Genomic DNA, 19,862 nt, shown 5'->3' on the forward strand with positions numbered 1-19,862 from the left:
GCCGCCTCCCCAGTGATGTTTGTGAAAAAGAAGTCAGGGGAATTACGCTTGGTGGTGGACTACAGAGCATTGAATAATATCACCAAGCGGAACAGCTATCCCCTGCCCTTAATCTCGGATCTACTAGACCGACTTCGAGGAGCCAAGGTTTACACCAAGCTGGATCTTCGGGGAGCTTACAACTTAGTTCGCATCAGAGAAGGGGACGAGTGGAAGACCGCCTTCCAGACTAAATTCGGATTATTCGAGTCCCGAGTTATGAATTATGGATTATGCGGAGCTCCCGCAACGTTCCAGCATTTTGTCAATGACATTTTCCAGGACTATCTAGATAGGTTCTTGATAATCTACCTGGACGATTTTTTGGTGTTTTCTAGATCACAATCAGAACATGAGAACCACGTCAAAATGGTGTTACAACGATTGCGGGATCATGGACTTTATGCCAAGCTGGAAAAATGCGCTTTTGATCTACAAGAGGTAGATTTCCTTGGATACCGTATCTCGCCTCTAGGGCTCTCCATGGATCCAGCCAAGGTTTCCGCAGTATTGGAATGGCGGGCGCCAACTAACAAGAAAGAGGTGCAGCGATTCTTGGGGTTCGCGAACTACTACCGCAAGTTCATTCCAGATTTTGCCCGCTGGTCTGACCCAATCACTAGCTGCATCCGTGGAAAACGGCCCTTCCGCTGGACTGATCAAGCAGAGAAAGGGTTCCAGCAACTAAAGAAATTATTCACATCCCAGCCAATCCTTCAGCATCCAGATCCTGAAACCCTTTTTGTGGTGCAAGCGGACGCCTCTGATGTGGCAATTGGGGCTGTGCTCCTACAACCGGTGGGAGATCACCTTCATCCTTGTGCTTATTATTCTCCAGAGAGGAACTATACCATTTTGGAAAAAGAACTATTAGCCATAAAGGCAGCTTTTGAAACTTGGAGACATTGGCTAGAAGGGGCCAAATTTCCCATTGAAGTCCACACTGATCATCGGAATCTAGAACATCTAAGAACTGCCCGCAAGCTAAATCAAAGGCAGCAACGTTGGGCTTTATTCTTTGAACGTTTCAACTTCCAGATTCATTATGTGACCCCAGCCCAAACCAAGCAAGCAGACGCCCTGTCACGTAAACCGGAATACGCTGCAGGACGCAAGGAGACCTTTGAATCCCAACTACTACAACCCGAGAACTTTGCCACGCTCACAGTGGGGAACACCAAATCCACTCCCATTGATTCAACTCCCCCTAATCCAGGGCCCATCTGTGCTCAAGAAATCAGGGCTAGTCAGCAAGCAGATGCCTGGGCGCAGGACCAACTTCGTCAAGGTCTGCACTTTCCCTTTTCGCTTAAAGATGGACTGCTTTGCTATAGAAATCATGTTTATATCCCACCCGGACCGGGCAGGGAAAAAGTACTTCGTCTGTGTCATGACTGCAAACCAGCAGGGCATTTCGGACTATTTAAAACCATGCATTTGATCCTAAGAGATTTCTGGTGGCCCAAGATCCGCAAGGATGTAGAAAAATATGTTAACACCTGCCCAGTATGCCAGCGCTCCAAGATAAGAAGGGAGAAGCCCTCAGGGCTTCTACACCCCCTTCCTAACCCATCTCGCCCATGGGAAATAATTTCTGCGGATTTTATCACTGACTTACCACCTTCCTGTGGATTCACCACGATCCTAGTGGTGGTGGACCTTTTCACCAAGTTAGCCCATTTCATTCCCTGTGAAGGTCTTCCCACGGCCCAAGAGACTGCAGATTTATTCCTCCAACATGTTTTCAGACTACATGGATTGCCCAAGAGTTTGGTCACAGACCGTGGATCCCAATTCACCTCTCGTTTCTGGAAGGCACTACAAAAACTATTGGGCATAGACTCTCGTTTATCTTCAGCTCATCATCCCCAAACGGATGGGCAAACGGAGCGCACCAATGCCACTTTGGAACAGTACCTTCGCTGTTATGTAAACTACCAACAGGACAATTGGGCTTCTCTGTTACCACTGTCGGAATTTGCCTACAACAATGGAGTCCAGGCTTCTACAAAAGAAACGCCGTTCTTTGCAAACTACGGCTTCCATCCACGTTTCTTTCCCCCTGTCATTGAAACTTCAGAAGTTCCCGCAGCAGAAGATTGGCTGCAGGAACTCACAGCGGTGCAACAACTTTTGCTTCAACAACTGGAACAAGCCAAGGAGGACTATAAACGTCACGCGGACAAACATCGCCAGCCGGGCCCCGAAATCAAGGTAGGAGATCGGGTTTTTCTGTCCACTCGCTTTTTGCCCTCCCACCGCCCTTGCCGGAAGTTAGATGCCCGTTTCATTGGCCCCTATCCAGTGGTGGCGCAATTAAACCCCGTGACTTTCAAACTCCAACTTCCGCGTTCAATGCGCATTCACCCAGTGTTTCACCGCTCCCTGCTCCTTCCGGCGGATGGTGTGCGGCCAGATGTAGACCGGCCGGCCCCCGTCCCTATTTTGGTGGATGGGGAGGACGAGTTCGAGGTTCAGGACATTTTGGATTCTCGCTTTCACCGCCGCCGCCTGCAATATCTCATTGACTGGGTGGGTTTTGGCCCTGAGGAACGCTCTTGGGAAGACGCCTCCACAGTCCATGCTCCTGATCTAACCCGTCGCTTTCATCAGACCTATCCCGCCAAGCCACGACCTCGCGCCTCGGGGAGAGAGTCCCAGTTTGGGAGGGGCCTTGAGGAGGGGGATAGTGTGATGACTCATGGGCCTTGTAGTCCTGCTCATGACATTGCAATGCCTGATGAAGAAGAAAACTTGGGTTTTTTACCTTCCCAGTCAGAACTGGAATCTTCTCAGCCAGATCTTTCCCAGGCAGATCTGGGAACCTTGCACCTGCAAGAAAGTTGTGTCCCAGAAGTATGTCAAACAAACCCTGAGCCTACATCTCCCGTGTTCTCTCGCCATGAGTTTTGTAAACAACAGAGGGGTTTGGAAGCAGCTTCGCGCAGGAGTGCGAGGATAGCAGCTAAGAATGTACCCAATTAAGTCTGCTTTTCGTGAGAATCTTTAAGGAGTCAGACATCTGGTCTCAGAGTTTAGCTTTCGTTTCTGGTTCCCAGAGAACTGCTTCGGCGGGAAAGTTAGACTCTATATAGGTGTTTTACCCGCGTAGTAACTTCGCGGAGTCAATTCGTCAGCCTCCGGAGCGAGTTGTGTCTGGACAGCGCGCTCCGATTCAAGCCTCGTTCCTGCTCAAGCCTTGCCTTGTTTCCAGCCTCCGCTCCTGTTTCCCAGCCTTTGTTTACCTACGGATCTTGCCTTGTTTCCCAGGATTAACCCTTGCCTTGTTTCACGGATTTTACCAAGTTATTCCACGGACCTTGTTCTTGTTCCTCGTTACCTTGTTCCACGTTTCAAGCCTTGTTTCAAGTATCAAGTTATTTCCTAGCCTTGCTCAAGTTCATGGACTAAAGGACCTTGTCATCTCCCCTCACTTTGCCTGGCAAAGTGAGTGTTTCGGTTATTGGATTACAACTTTGGACCTTAATATTTCATATTGGACATTGTTTCTTTGGACTAATTTTGACCTTTCCTGAAAGGTCTGCTTCTGGACTAACTTTTACATTTGCTTTTACTAACTTTATATATTTCCTTAATAAAGATATTAGATAGAATCTGGCCTCTGCGTATGGTTATTGGTGCTCTGTAGCCTGGGTCGTGACAAAAGGAAAATCTACATCAAATCAATCAGATAGTCAATAAATTTAAACCTTGCTTGTTGCCCAAGACTGGGAGATTCAAGGCATTTTACAGATAAAAAGAAATATAAATTAAAACACACATATTAAACTTATGAAAAATTAAAGCCATTTAAAACATAAAAAGCACAAAGTAAAAGTATCATGTATGTGCATGTCTCTTTAGATCACCTGCAGACATAGGGAGATCCCAATAAATTTCATACAGTTCTCTTAGCAAAGGAATAGTGAGAGATAGTTTGTGATTGTCTTCTTCTTAAATACAATATACACACTAAAACAGTAAGCCTTTGCAAGTAAACAAACAGTTTCCAAACACTTGCAGATGAAAGGACAACAAGGAGGAAGCCCTTGCCTTCTTCTGGAGGGATTTCTAGAGATGCAGAAAGAGCCACAGAAAAACCATCAATTGTTCCCACCAAACATGCTATGAAAGTGGTGGGATCCAGAGAAGTGTCTTCTTGGAAGATCTTAAACACCCAGGGAGAATCATATAGACAATACAGACAAATGAGCAAAGTTTGGGTCAACCTTACAAGATTGATCTACCAAGAAAGGCAATGGCCTACCCTTGTACACAAACCTACCTTGCAGGTTTGGGCTTGGAGCTTTTAAACTAAAAACTAACCATTGGAAATATGAAGTTGGTTACTGCTTCAGAAAATGAATGCATTTCAATTTTCCCGGTTTATTACATTTTTTTTAATAAAAAGACTCTTGTCTTTATTACAACAACACATAAGCACATTAAGAAATCGTCAGGACAAAGTCAACAGATTTTTACCTTGGGATCCGCAGTGAGCAACTTAAATGCTTGATACACTTGTGCTTCCTTCACGCCTCCACCAAGATCCAGGAAATTGGCAGGCTTTCCTCCATTAAGGGAAATTATATCACAGGTTGCCATAGCAAGGCCAGCTCCATTGACTATAATTAAGAGAGTCAGAGAGTTGCATTTGTAAAGGGCAAAAGGCATACTTGAATATATATGAAGTGCCAAGACTAAAACAGATTTATTTTTTTTTAAAATAAAGCAAATAAAGGTGGCAGCAAGGAAGAAATATGGAGAAAGGTATGGTTGTGAAAAGAAACAGGATACAAGGTATCAATTATGCTGGCATGCAAGTAAAATGGGTTCCAAAGGAACACACATTTGCTGAAATATGCCTTAGTTCATTGAGTGAAACTCTGAAAAAAAATCACTGGTGAACAGAATCAATAATATTAAAAAGCAGCATAAGGAAACAATTCATTCAGTACTGATTTAGGCTTGTGCATAGATTTGTTTTTGACGTTTGCCTTCAGTGTGTTTGGCTTGTTCAAAAGCCCATAATGGAATGGGCTCCTCCGCATTTTTTTTTATCAGCCGCAACAGAACAGTGGCTGTCGAAAACCAGTTGCTTTCAGTTTCTTTTGGTTACATGCTGAGTGTGGGAAGGGAGGCAGCCGCTAGAAGGAAAAGGATCCCAGAAAGTGAGGTTTCTTAAACGCTTTCTTTAAACCCAGCTCTCCTCTACAGACAGTAGGGAAAGGATCACAGAAAGAATGGTGTCTTAACTCTGATGCTTTTAATTCAGCTCTTAATCAAGGATATAAGGACAAACGGTGCCTAAAAATATGGGGAGCCGGGGAAGTCCCCCCCCCCCGCCCACCACAAATGGGCTGACAGAAAACAAATATTTCGGCTTCCTGGATTGAAAAAGGATTTCTGTCCTTCCGAATTTGGGAGGCTCCTGAAAAACGGATCAGGACCCCCACCAAAATCCGGGACACCGAAATGGGATCGCAGTTTACCTGCACAAGCTTACTGATGATGTTTACTTCATCAGGGCTTGTACTCATGTAATTAGTACAACCCACCTATTAAAAGAGCTCCACTGGCTGCTGATCAGTGTCTGGTGCAGGTGATTACCTATAAAGTCCTGAACGGCTCAGGACCTGCTTATCTTCGTGAACTCATCTTCCCCTATGAACACACACAGGCTCTAAGATCTGCTGGGGAGGCCGTCCTCTCGATCCCACCTCCGTCTCAGGCACGGTTGGTGGGGATGAGAGAGGGCCTTCTCAATGGTGGCCCCCAGGCTCTGGAACTCCCTCCCAAAGGAGATTAGATTAGCTCCCACCCTGGATTCCTTCCAGAAGAATCTGAAAACTTGGATGTTCACAGGTGCCTTCTCATAACTGATAACTGATTGTCCATGTGCTTTACCTAGGCCTTGGCCATTCCATGCACTTTATTACCTTTAGTCGTTCCCATCCCTAGTCACCGAAGAATGTGCATTTTCAGATTTCCATTCCTCTTAAAATGGCCCATGGCTTATGGTGCTTGACTACAGATTGGGATTACTGTCTATGTTTTAAGTTATTTTAACTTTTGTAAAAACTGTGATTTTATTGTGTTACTGTTTTTATTGATGTAATACTGTTTTGGGCTTGTCCCAGTGTAAGCTTCCCCGAGTCCTTCGGGAGATGGAGCGGGGTATAAATAAAGTTGATTATTATTATTATTATTATTATTATTATTATTATTATTATTATTATTTATAATTAACCCTGCACGTTCCTTTTCTTATACCTTGAGCGCAGACATACCATATTTCTGATCTTTCCCACGCATGCCTTTTATCTCAATATGTAAAACAAAATGAGTAAATGTATGCAGAAGGAGATTTCGCTGGTATTCTAGTTTTCAAACATATCATATATACTCATGTATAAATCAACCTTATGTATAAGTCAAGGGCAGATTTGGGATAAAATTATGGATTTTGATATGACCCATGGATAAAGTGGGAGTCATTCCATGGAGAGGGGAAAGACCAATGCCAACTTAAGGGATTCAAAAAGGCCAGAAGTGATGCCATAGCAAAGAGAGTGGGTCAGTGCTTCTTTTAGGTTCTCCTGGGATGGACTGAGTTATTCCTTCTTTCTCACCACTCAGAGAAAAGGATGGTTCATTTTTTAAAAATAAGAATTAAGTTACAGTACCCACATTGCTACACAGATAAGTCGATCCAGGTTTTTTTGGGGGTGGTGGTGGTGATTTTTTGACTTATACATGATATAGGGTATGTACAATTTTTAAGGAAGAATTAGGGGCAATATGTGTTAAGAAGTGACTATATAAAAGAAAAAGTTGTTTCAAATGTAAACCACTCGGAATCTAGGAGGTAGAATGGATTACAATTAAAAATAGGCAGAAAATCATCATGCCTTCAAATTGCCAGCTCATGTGGTCATGTGCCTTCAATTTCTGAAGAGAAACAGAACTACCAAAAATGTGATTTCTACATCCTTGAGGGACTGTTTAGGAATGCAAAGGCACATACTTTTGGAAAGTAAAGGAAAAATAAGCAAATACATAAACAACGCTGAATCATTCTGTAAGCTTTCAGGACATCAACAAAATATTGTGGGCATACAAATATGAAAATACAAGAACAAATCTTGGCATCTGAAGGAAACTATTGCGTTTACAATGAATACTCTGACACAAATAGCTGTTACTGTTGCTACCTTCTGTTTGTAGAGAGAAGAGACAGACTGCTAACCCATCAGACCCACAGATCTATCTTTCCCCATTTATTTGTTTTGAAATATGTCTATACTTCCCTGCACAAGAATATATTTCAAGGGCATTTTACCCAATTTAAATACGAGTATGAAGAAGATATATGATAAACATGAAATAGTAGGGGGAAAAAATGAAAAAGCAGCAAGTTTATAACATATGAAACACTGAAGACCTCTTCAAAAAAAGTAATATTGATGCAAAGTTAGGGCAAGTATTTACTATTCATGGTGCTGCTGGCAAAAAGCCCCCTGGCTGTGTTTGTCACTGACTTCACTTCTAAAAAAATGAGATGAGACTCTGGTGTTGAAGTGGAAGCACAAGGAAAATAGTATAAACAGAACTAGTGGGGTGTAAGAATTAAAATATTGAATAGGATTTGGCATGTCCAGATACTACTCCCTACCCAGCAATGTCAGTGGGTGCCCTTTGACACTCTCCCTCAATCTGACTTCTCTATCAATGTTGCTGTATGGATAAATTGGGAAGGTGAGGTATTGTGTGGGATAGAAATGCAACCTATAATTAATGCAGAATGACTCTTGTATCTTCAGGGGATATATTCCAAGACCCCTGGTTGTTATCTGAACCATGGATAACAGCAAACCCTATATTTTTTCTATACGTGAGCTGGAAGCATATTATAGAATCACACTGGAAGTCCTAAAAAGGCCCACTAACACTTCCGGGGGTGTGGGGTGGGCTGGAGATTGGGGTAAATGATACCATGGACAACAAATTTGTGGATAAAGCAGACATATTGTACAACATAAATAAAGCACCCCTTGTTTTCTATGTTCATAGCTCCCTTTCACTGGCCAGATTGGGGGAAACAGAAATTGGGAAATATCTTTGTCTTGGCCAACAGAGGTGTATGAATGAAATGAAATTGTTGACAGACACTCTGTGTTTGGCCTACTTCCCCCTCTCTAGCAACTTCCTCTCTAGCTGTGGTTGTCATATCCAGCAAAACATCTAAAGCAGTGGTTCTCAACCTGTGGGTCCCCAGATGTTTTGGCCATCAACTCCCAGAATTTCTAACAGCTGGTAAACTGGGTGGGATTTCTGGGAGTTGTAGGACAAAACACCTGGGGACCCACAGGTTGAGAACCACTGATCTAAAAAGGTGCTTCTTGAACTTATAATAATTTAGACGTTCCTCGCTGACTGAGAAGGAAAACAAAGAGGGTGAGCCCAATGGAAGGCTGATCTATAAAGTGCCTGGTTATACGAAAGGACATCTTACCCAAGACTCTTTGAACCTTAGCAGTGCAGCTGATTCTACAGCACCCTGAGGGAATTTGATTTTTTAAATTTTAATTATGCGTTCACATTTCTATTTTTCTAAATTCATGCAAACCTTCCTAGAGAATCTGATACAAAAACAAAGTACTAAATGAGGAGGAACTCTTGCTACTGTTTTCTTAATTCTCCCAGCAGTCTTATGGCCCATGTCTAATTCCATTAACCTTAGTGTAAAGCTAACTCTCCGTGGTCATATGTTTTTAAAAACCACAATCCTCCTTTTAACTAAATTCCTACTGGTTACTGTTCTGACGACACTGTGTTAACTTCCTTTTGAAATTTTTTGGTAACTCTGCTACATTAAATGCTGCATTACAAGTACACTGGCTCACTGTGTGAGATAGAAGAAAACCGCCTGACACATTAAAATGATGGCTTCTCTACAAAGTAAGTTCTCTTTAAAATAAAAATAAAAATGCAGCTCTACAGACTTCATTTGAAATGAACAGGAACTCACCACTTGAATGGGATGTTTTTCATCATATAATTTGACGATACTATTGGTTAGTGAGCCACAAATCTTTTTTAATGTTAATTTCATTAAGATGAAGGGTCCATACCAAAGCGACAAATTGGTTCCACCATAATCTCTGCATCTTGCAATTAAGCAGGGCAAGCATAAATCTATGTGCTATAAACAGCGAATAGCAAAAAACAACATTATTTTCTTCAATGTGTGTTTATTTCTTGTGCTGAGTTTTTTTTATGATAGAACCCTCAAGTTAAACATGGACCCATTCTTTTGCTCATTTGAATCAAATCAAAACTTTTTCAAAAATAAAGTTCGAGTTTTCTATTGCTATCTTTTGCTATAGGTAATCATCATAATCACCATCATCCATAAGACCAGTGGATGGACAAGTAATATGATGGAGAAATTCTATATCAGTGGTTTCCAAACTTTCCAGGTATTTTAGACTTTCAGTCCAGAATTTCTGACTGTTGGCCAAGTCAGCAACAGCTCCTGAGAACTGAAGTCCAAAACACCTTGAAGTCCAAAGTTTAGGAATTGCTATTTAAGCAATCTTATAATCTAAGCAAATATTAGGAAAGAAGACATAAAAAGTTGAACAAAACATCTTGGTGTTAAGATTATGTATAATTCTACATTTCACTTCACCCAAACTAGCCTTCAAGCATGCCTTTGTCATGGGTAGTTGCTATATATTCCCTTACCTGAAATGGACTGAGATGTTTCCAGAATTTTGTTCAAAATTCTTGAGGTAAGTATCCATTTCCATTAGGTTTGCAATAAATGCAATAAAAAGTCTCATTTGCACACATTTGTGAGGTTTGCAGGATATTTCAGAGAAACAAAACAGTCATGATGTATTAAATCCAATTGTTAGTCCCAAGCAAGATCCTTCAATCAATATCTTAAATAAATTCCCCATGATTCAAGTTGGGAACAATAATCCCAATTAAAAGTTTAATCGGAGATGGGAGAAATTCTACTTCAGACACTTCATATAATACATAAACATATTTGGCCCAAGAAAAAAATGTGTCAAAATATTCATGAAATCAGTGGGGGAGAGTGGGTCTTGTAATGTAACATACAACTCGGATTGGAAAAGAATGCCTGGGAGAGTTTGAGCAACAAAATGACAACAAACAGGTTTTCTAATTCTCTCTTTTCTGTATGTCCTGAAGAGTGTACAGCAGTTTTGTGAAATTGGCAATTTAAACTGAGGATATGGTGAGGTGGATGTGAGCAGTTAAACCCCATTGAATGACAATCTCGGGTAGCTGTTTTTGACAACAAAAACAACTGTGGGGAATTTTGAGGATAACTTCCTGAGTAAAATCTGACTGAGCCTTCAACTCCTGGAGAAAGACAGGTTGCTTACCTGTAACCATGTTTCTTCGACTGGTACTCTGCGAATTCACACTAGTAGAGATAACTGCACCTGTGCAGGCTCCAACGGAAACTCTCCCAAGCTAAATCTTTCAAATTTTGGTGGTCCCCCCCCCCCCTGCAGGGCATAAAAGGCAGCCCTGTGCGCTCGCTCCCTGGTTCCAAAACCGCAAAGGCGATGAGAAAGGAAGAGGTTTGTTAGAGGGGAGGAAGGGCAGGTTTGTGTAAATTCACAGAGTACCACTTGAAGAAACATGACTACAGGTAAGTAACCTGTCCTTTTTCTTCGTGTACTCTGTGAATGCACACTAGTGGAGAATAGCAAGCTAAAGTGCAGGCTGGTGGGACAGAGCAAGCCCAACAATGAGTTGAATGTCCAAACATATGATTTATTAAGGCACAAATCAAGGCAATAACAGTGCAAGTAAAGAGGTCCACATCAGTGGCCAAGTGCAAGATACGTATGCGATCAAGGGTAGGCTCAGGGGTACCATGACCACCCAGTACATCTGAGGAGGTAGTGTGTATTACACATACAAGAGTCTCAATAATGAAGGGCGAGATGCGCAACAGGAGGGAGAAGCAAAAGATCGGCCTTCCGTGAAGGCACAGGATACCCTTGATGGATCAACATGAAGTCACAGCCCCTAAAGGGGAACAAACTTCATAGCCCTCCAGAGCCGGTGAGAGGTTGAGGCCTAAGGACAAGACGGAGTCCAAGTGTATGGAGTCTGGAGGGTCATTGTCCTGCTCATCATCCTCGGTCCCTTGAGGGGACCAAAAAGGAGAGGATGGTACAGTCTCTGGAAGAGGTAGGGCCGGTGGGAGGGAAGAGGAGGTAGGTCTGGTGTCTTTCGAAGCAGAGACTTGTGAGGCTCTAGCCAAACGAGCTGTTTGCCTACCCCTTTCCGGAGTTATCACTAGCCAGAAAAGTTCCTGGTAGGCCTGAGGTTGCTGGGGCTGAGCCTCTGGAATCGACACCTGGACCACAGTCTGTGTGGAGTGGTGGGGTGAATTCTGGATTTCGCCTTTGGACAAGTGCCGGGTTGTGGATTGAAAGGAAGATCCTTGTGGTTGCGCCGGTCGGATTGGGGAAGACCTCCTGGATGAGGTGGTTGAGGAAGAAGGGGCACCCTTCTTCAAGGAAGCTCAGGAAGAGGACCACTGAACCAGACGCTTCATGGCCAGTGGTTGCTTTGAAGGGGCCCACATGGATCTCCCCTGTGTCAGAGGGATTGGGCAGGAATCCGATTGGGCACGGCGTGTTTCTTCATGGGCCCTCTTAAAAGCGATCTTTATCGCCGACATCGAAGGAGGTGACGCCACATGGGAGCAGACCGATGCCACTGAGGCCACCGAGCTCGACATCGAGGAAGGCCCAACTTTACCCGATCGGGTTGACACCATAGCAGTGGTTACCATGCAGGGACGCTTTGAGGATTTAGAAGTTTTCGAGGTCTTCAAAACTCTCGAGGACATCAAGCTGGTCGTTTGTGGACCTGAGGTGGAAGGCAAGGCTTCAGGCGCAAGAGATCTTTGGTAGAGGAGCGCCTTAAGCCGGGCCACTCTGTTTTTCCTGGCTTGAGTAGTGAAAGCCAAGCAATGGTGGCAAGATCCTACTATGTGGCCTTCACCCAGACAGAGGAGGCAATTGGTGTGGCCGTCCGAGTCCAGGATTTTAGCTGCAAACTCAATGCATCTCTTGAAACACATGGTCGACATCAGGAAGGTTCTGAAGCGAGCTTTGCTGCAGAAAAAAAAGGAACTGGGGAGTGAGTGCCCAGGGCTGCCTTTTATGCCCTGCGAAGAGGGGGGCGGGGTTACCGCCAACATTTGAAAGATTCCACTTGGAAGAGTTTCCGTTGGAGCCTGCACAGGTGCTGTTATCTCCACTAGTGTGCACTCACAGAGTACACAAAGAAAAAAGGAAAGTTCAGAAGTTGTCTCCAGCAGACTGTAATTGCTTGCTGTCAAAAATGGTAAGGTCTGTGTGGAAGCCTGCAAACATTTAAAGGTCTTTCTGCCTCCCAATCACAATGTACAATGCATAATTTTTTACTACTCCACAAGAGGATTGAAGCAAGAACATCAATTCTATATTTAAATGATAGCACCATAAGAAATCGTCATTGGACATGAATAAAAGGTAAAGCCCAGTTTCTCCCAACCTCCAATCTTCAAAGGAGGGTAGAAATGAAAATTTCAACATGCAAACAAATATAATGTTGACTGGCTTGACATTTATTATACAGAATGAAGGGGAGGATATGTGAAACAGCTAAAGCATGTCCAACAAAAACAGCCACAAATGACTACAGGAGAGTAGGCAAATAGCAACCTGTGGACCACATGGAGCCTTTAGAGCCCACTTCTGTGGCCCCAGAAGCACTTTCCCAACCTACTATGTTTACATTTTGTGCAATGTGATTTTTAGACTATTATTGCTCCTCAAATTTGTCAAAACATACAGAACTCCTTAACACAAAAAGCTGCAAGCATCCCAAAAACCTGTATCCTTTCTAGTCCCTCTCATGTTACTTCCTGTTATCATTTTGAAAGTGACAACAAAGGAAAACAGACATGCTTGGGCTTGTTATGGGGTTTTGCTCATAAGGGTTCTGGGGGAAGATTGATCTGCAGATTCAGATATTATGCAGACAGCTTAATACAAGAAGTTCACACACGAGTGTGGTTTACAGAGCTCAAATATCTATTTTTTGTCTTTATTTATTTAGAACTAACACATACTTTTGCAAGAATGGTGCTTTTTCCTATTTATGTGGGTGATAATTTCAGAAATAAAACTGCAGATTAAGTAACACATCTACTCAGTATCATTTGGCATCTTTGATATTTATAGGGAAAACAGACGAAAAGGTTATTCACTGCATAGAACTTCAATGTGAAAAATAGCTCAGACCCACATTTGTAACTTCAACAGGTTGTCTAATAGTTCTGTCAAATGATTAGCCATTTAACTAAGGATGTCAGAAGTCTGTAGCCTGAATGCTTCCTCTGAATGGTTGATGCTCATGAATTGCTTCATCTCGTTTGTAAGTGTATGGTATTACAAACATGGAAAAAAGCAAACTTTGCAGGAGCAGACTTCTGGTCACACAATGGAATTTCCACTCTATTCTTCCCCCTCTGCAGCAATCTATACCTTCCCAAATCCACTATAGAGGAGATCAACTCCCAGAAGGTATGGGTGAGTAGAAGAGGAGCTTCAGAAAAGAGTGGGGATTTGATCTGCCAGGGATACTGGCAGAATGAAACCCATACAGCATTTATATCCCATAGTATTTTGATCGATTCCAGTCTTCTAAAGTGCTACATTATTTTGCTCACCAAAACAGGCAATGTTCCCATCCAGGCCTATGTACTTCAAGTCATAGAGGGCAGCTTCATTTTCTATAGGCTCATTCTCAGATTTGTCATCCATGGCAAATATCTCCTTTTGCCTGAACTCTGCATTGTCATCAAAGTTTATCTTGGCATCAAAGCATACAACTAAATAAAAAGGAAATAAAATCAACATGTTAACTGTTACTGAGGGGTCAGTTTCCAATCTGAAATTCATAATTTTGAAGCAGTATGTCAATACTGAGAGTGCAGATTCCTAAAATTTCTGTAATTAATACAAGTCTTCTCACATCTACGGAATTATACAAAAGTAGGCCTAAGGCAACACAGAGGAACACACTTGAAAACTCAATTTGCTGTAGATCTAATAGTGTCTTTAACTAAGGGCTATCAGACCTCAATGAGCTGTACAAAGCAAACACAGAAAATAGACCCTCAACAGAAAAATCTTCATTCAGTTTCAACAAATGTTGTCAACCTATCAATGCAACTACATTCAACTGACTGTATTCAATTATAACTATCTAAAAGCCATTGTTTTCATTTATTTTACATGAATATAGTCCATAAGAGATTATTTTTATATATCTGGCATGCATAATGTAGCAAAACTACCTTATTTTACAAAATTCAGAGGGAATTTATTTATGGCTAGGGATCTTGAAACAAGAAGTTTAATAGACAGACCATATCATCTTCTGCCAGAGTCTTGAAACGCAGACACAAATATGTATGACCATCCATGTTCGCAGACTTTGAGTCATGTGCAACCAAAAATTGCACATAAAAATCCCTTGATTTAAGCCAGGTTCCTGGACTCTAAATCCTTGTCAACAACATACCTGATTACCTTCTATCGCTGTCAAAAATAGAAGGTCATCCAGTGTATTGTTGTAAAAGAACAAAAGCATTTGATGGAAATTGCAACTTGTACTCATATCAGTATTTTCTGAAAAACTCTGTAGTTATTACAACAATTGATTTGGGAGAAGGACACTTTCCAGATGGAAGCCAGTGTAATGTAGTGGATTGAGTGGTGGGCAAGGTCTCTAGAAGAATTAAACGTCCACTTTGCCACAGAAATTCTATGGGTGGCCTGGGGCAAGTCACACTCAGCAACAGAGGAAGGCAAGAAAGTCCTGTGATAGGCTTGCTTTAGTATTTCTCTAAGTTAGAAACAACTTGAAGACACACAACATAGCTCTCCAGATGTTGTTGGCTAAAGCTCCCATCAACATTGGCGACTAACCATGCTAGTTGCAGTTTATGAGTGGTGGAGATTATGGCCTGGGCACTTTTCAACTAGGACTAACCCATTATATGTATGCAGTTAGTATTCAAAAATAAGGTATGAAGTGAATATTCATTTATGCTATTTCCTTCTTTCTCATGCTGCCACTAGTGTCGCAAATCTATCCCAAATCCCAGAGGAAAATTTTGGGCGAAGAGGGAGGGGAAGCAATTTCTGCTCTAAAGCAACCCTTAAAATATTGGTCATTAATCATATCTCCCATAACTCAGTTGAATTTCACTAGTGTACATTAGAGTAATTAAACAATACATACTTGATCATGGCTGTAATTCAATCTCTAAATTATAGTCACACATTATTGTAAATGAATTATATTTATGTCTTTTGTCTCTTTTTTAAAAAAAGTTGCTGTATTATGCTTTATTTCAGTGTCCAAAGGAATAGACTCTTAAGGCAAAAGGACTGTACAATCAAAGGCTTGAAAGAAACTCCTTAAGTAACCAAAGATGATCACTCTGAAGCCTCAAACATTCTCCACATTTGTGGGTCAAACTTTTGGGGTTTGACTATGATGATTTGCTGCTAACCCAAACCATATTTGAAAACATCTGTGTTCTGATTAAGCTGTGTCCAGTTAAGTCAGGGTTAGTCAAATCTTTGGATGTTGGGAGGAAATCACACTGGTGAAGTGGCTGATTCCTTCACTCATTCATTCAACTCACTTGTATGAATGGATAAGGTGGAAGGGGATGGGGGGCACAAAGATGGAGGAAAGATGTGCATATGTGTTCCCTCTTACACTTGCTTGCTTAAGTGGGCATGGGAAGTGAATGGAAAATGGTAAGCATGGGGTTCCCTTACTTGCTCACCCAGAGGAAAGAAAGGGGTGTGATGGGCACCTTTTTATTGGCATGCAGCTGAAAAATTAAATCAATACACTCAAGGGTCTCACCTACACAGACCTTGTACCAATAGTTATAAAGGCCATATTATTCAAGGTAAACAATGTTTTGCAGCAAGACACACACAATTTTACAGTGCAGGAGATATAGGAGATTTTGGTGTATTGTGTGGTTTCTGGGCTGTAAGGCCATGTTCTAGCTGTATTTTCTCCTGATGCTTTGCCTGCATCTGTGGCTGGCATCTTCAGAGGATCCCCTGAAAATGCCAGCCACAGGTGTAAGTGAAATGTCAGGAGAAAATGCTGCTAGAACACGGCTATACAGCCTTGAAACTACACCACACCCCCATGATTCTGGACGTGAAAGCCTTTGCCAATGGCATATTTTACATGAGACAAGACAAAAACAGGGTAGAGAACACAATGCCTATAATGCAGTGGTTCTCAACTTTTGGTCCTCCAGGTGTTTTGGACTTCAACTCCCTGAGGTCCCCGTCAGCTTATCAGCTGTTAGGAATCATGGGAGGTGATATCTAAAACACTTGGAGGATCAAAGGATGAGAACCACTGCATTCCTAATCTCTCAGTTAGAACTGAAAGACTGGGAATTTTACATTTGTGTTGTTGAAGTCTTTCATGGCTGGAATCACTGGGTTGCTGTGAGTTTTTCGGGCTGTATGGTCATGCTCCAGTAGCATTCTCTCCTGATGTTTCACCTGTATCTATGGCAGGCATCCTCAGAGGTTGGCTCAGAGGTCTGTTGGAAATGAGGTTTATATATGTATGTGTATATATGTATACACACACACACACACAAGACCATGAAACATGAAACCATGAAAATGAATAAATCTGTCTCTATTTTGGTGTATTAAAATACACCAAAATCGGGACAGTAAATAAAGAATACCACTCAGAAACAGGAGAATTCCAGACAGCAAACAATCAAGTGCCAGTTAGCACCTCCTAACAAAGGATGGTCCCATGCAACAACAGCCAGACTTTGCAGCTGAAGGGCTACTCAATGCTAATCAAGCTGGCTAATTGCAACATTGACACTTGCTTCAAACAGACAAGAGTTCTTTCTCTCACAGATATATATACACTCCACTTGCCTCATTTCCAACAGACCCCTTAGCAAACGACTGGGCATGCCTGCCAAGGATGCAGGTAAAACATCAGGCAAGAATGCTACTGGAACACAGCCATACAGCCCGAAAAACTCACAGCAACCCAGTTTTTCATTTGTTGTCAAAGAGTACCGCTGTGTACCACCAATTAGCCCAACTCAAGACCTGAACCCACTGTTTTAATTGAGGATCTAGGTGAAAGGTTAATGCATCAAAGTTCTTTATTGATTTGGCCATATCAGGGCTTGCCCGCTTTACAGAAGGGCAAAAAGCAAAAGCTTCCCCTCCCCTAACCCCATCCTGTCATTCTATGCCCTCTTCCCCTACTACTTTCCTGAACTTTCTCAAACTTCTTCTAATCAACATCATCTTATTCAGTCATTCTACCCTTGCAATGCATTCCTTGTTTTGATATTCCGGTACACTGGGGAGGACCAAATCTGCAGTGCCAGTTAAAGTTGAATTAAAGCCAGGCATTATCCCACAATCCCGCCCTCAATTCCTGATCTAAGAGGAGGCCCAGCAGGGAAACCAACAAATTAGTACCTTTCTCCCATGGCAGATCCTGCCGCCAACCCACACGATATTTGAATTGCCTTATCCCAAAATAATTGCATAAAAGTATCATCGTACATCGCTCCATCCCACTTCCTGGGTTTGGCACACAAACAACTGGAACTGCAAAAATAGTTTTATAATTTAAATTCTCAATTTTTTTTGGACAGATTTACTCATCATCTACTCTATATACTGGCCACCACTGGTTACAATATTGTACAATCTTTCTTTGTCAATGCATTAATGTCAGGTTATCATACTGAGCCTCTACACTTATGATCTGATCTAGGAATCCCCATCTCTGCTAAAGGAATATGAATATTTTTATTGTTTTCTTTTGTACATACCTTGTCCTTCTGGAGTCTCACCGAAGGGATTCACTTCTACTTGAGTGGCATCAATTTTCAGGAAAAGACTGTACAGCTTCTTAATTTGATCTGCAGCCTAAAGTTTAAAATGTAGTGCATAATTACACAAAAGGAAATCAAGGGGGATGACACAGTGGGAGAGGAAGAGAATTATCCTAAATTAAAACATTAGAGATGTTTATATTTTTTGCATTACTGTTAATAGCCACTATGAGGGGTTAAATGGTTAATATTCTCTTATTAGATGGAAGTGCCTTATATTATTTGTAAATTAGTAGCCTATCGCTCAGCCAAATGAATATTGACTTCTGCTTCCAAACACTCAAACCCTGCATAAATGCCCACTTTTTGCATTGTATGAAAAAGAGCTTTGCAGTAAGAAAGTGCACCATCATTAATTCAAACAAATTTAATTTAAGCACAATGAACCAAGTTTGAGAGTTCATAATGAATACATTATGCTGATATTGAAGTTAAAGTGATTACCTTAATGAGACTAAATTCAGAAACTGTGAAGCAATATGCAGCTGACAAATGCAGATTACTTGCTGAATTTGTTTGGAATATACATAAACCCACCCTACCTACATAAAAATGTGACTTTCACTGCAGAAACAACAGTTGAAAAATTGGGTTATTTGTCCTCGCAACTTGGCTCTTATTTGTTTTGCTTTAAGTTTCAATGATCCATGACCAAAATTAAAATTTCCTAGGTGACTAATGTACTGATTTGTTTTTTTAAGAAAAAGGGAAGGTCAGTTCTTACTTATTTAAGAGATTTATAGTCAATTTATGATGGGGGGGGGAACACATCAGAAACCAGATTAAAACTGTATAAAATAAACAAATTCTAAAAACAATAAATATTCAATACATAAATCATTAAAATAAAACATAAGATGGGAACAGCAGCACTTATGATAAAAACTTAATTACAAGCAGAGTAGACAAAAACGGACCAAATTCAGACTGGAAAAATGAGCAATTATATTCATCTCAAAGCCAAGTGTACTATAATGATGTTTAGTTTGGACCAGGAAAGTGGTAAACCATTATTCAAATCCACATTCAGCCATGGAAATCTACTGGGTGACCTTGGACAGTTCACACTCTCTCGGTCTCATAGAAATGCCATAGCAAACCCCTCTTTGAGCAAATGTTGCCTAGAAAATCCTGTAGTTTGTCTTACGGTTGCCATAGGTCAGAAACAACTCAAAGGCAAACATCACAGCTCAATACTATGAAATCGTGGGAGCTGTAATTTTACATGGTCTTTAGCGTTCCCTGCCAAAGATTGCTTGTGGCTCGCCAACTACAAATTCCAGGATTCCATAGCATAGAGCTATAGCAGTTGAAGATGTCTCAAACTGCATCAGTTCTACAGTGTATATGCACCCATGGAGTCAGAGAGGTTAGAAGATTTCTCCTTCCACTTCTCGCAGTACAGCATTTCTTTTCTCTCTGAAATAAGTTTCATCAGATTCAGTGTGGTGTACTAGTGAGTTCTACTGCGAATTGTGAGTTTCTACTTGCTCCTGTGTTATTAAAGTCAATGGAAGACCTTGGGCTTATCACCATCTCTTTGATCTAACTCACAAGGTAATTATAGGGACACTGGAGTCTTTTTGGTAGGCCTACCCAGTCAATTTTAAACTAAGAATTTTAACTTAGTATTGGTGTTAATTTATCTTCTGTGTATTTCAATATATGTATTTTAGAAATTAGTAAAAGTGAACTAATGGACTAGGACTTAACTCATCAAAGTCTGTTCTTCCAACAGAAGCAAAACTCTTACGTTTGGACTCCATCTGAGACAATA

General features: G+C 41.5%; 1 protein-coding gene across 4 annotated transcripts in view; it reads right to left on the bottom strand.

Annotated features, from left to right (window-relative positions):
• Window positions 1–19,862, bottom strand: part of suclg2 (succinate-CoA ligase GDP-forming subunit beta) — a 273,247-nt gene that overhangs the window by 98,430 nt on the left and 154,955 nt on the right. For all 4 annotated transcript variants that reach the window (XM_062969690.1, XM_003217829.3, XM_008105400.3 and 1 more), the window contains 3 exons: window positions 18,023–18,119; window positions 13,820–13,981; window positions 4,522–4,664 (listed from right to left, as the gene is read on the bottom strand). In XM_062969690.1, the coding sequence (XP_062825760.1) occupies window positions 4,522–4,664; window positions 13,820–13,981; window positions 18,023–18,119 (402 nt within the window). The remainder of the gene's footprint in view (window positions 1–4,521; window positions 4,665–13,819; window positions 13,982–18,022; window positions 18,120–19,862) is intronic.

This window comes from Anolis carolinensis, chromosome 2, assembly GCF_035594765.1.
Source record: "Anolis carolinensis isolate JA03-04 chromosome 2, rAnoCar3.1.pri, whole genome shotgun sequence".
In the NCBI taxonomy this organism is placed as follows: Eukaryota; Metazoa; Chordata; class Lepidosauria; order Squamata; family Dactyloidae; genus Anolis; species Anolis carolinensis.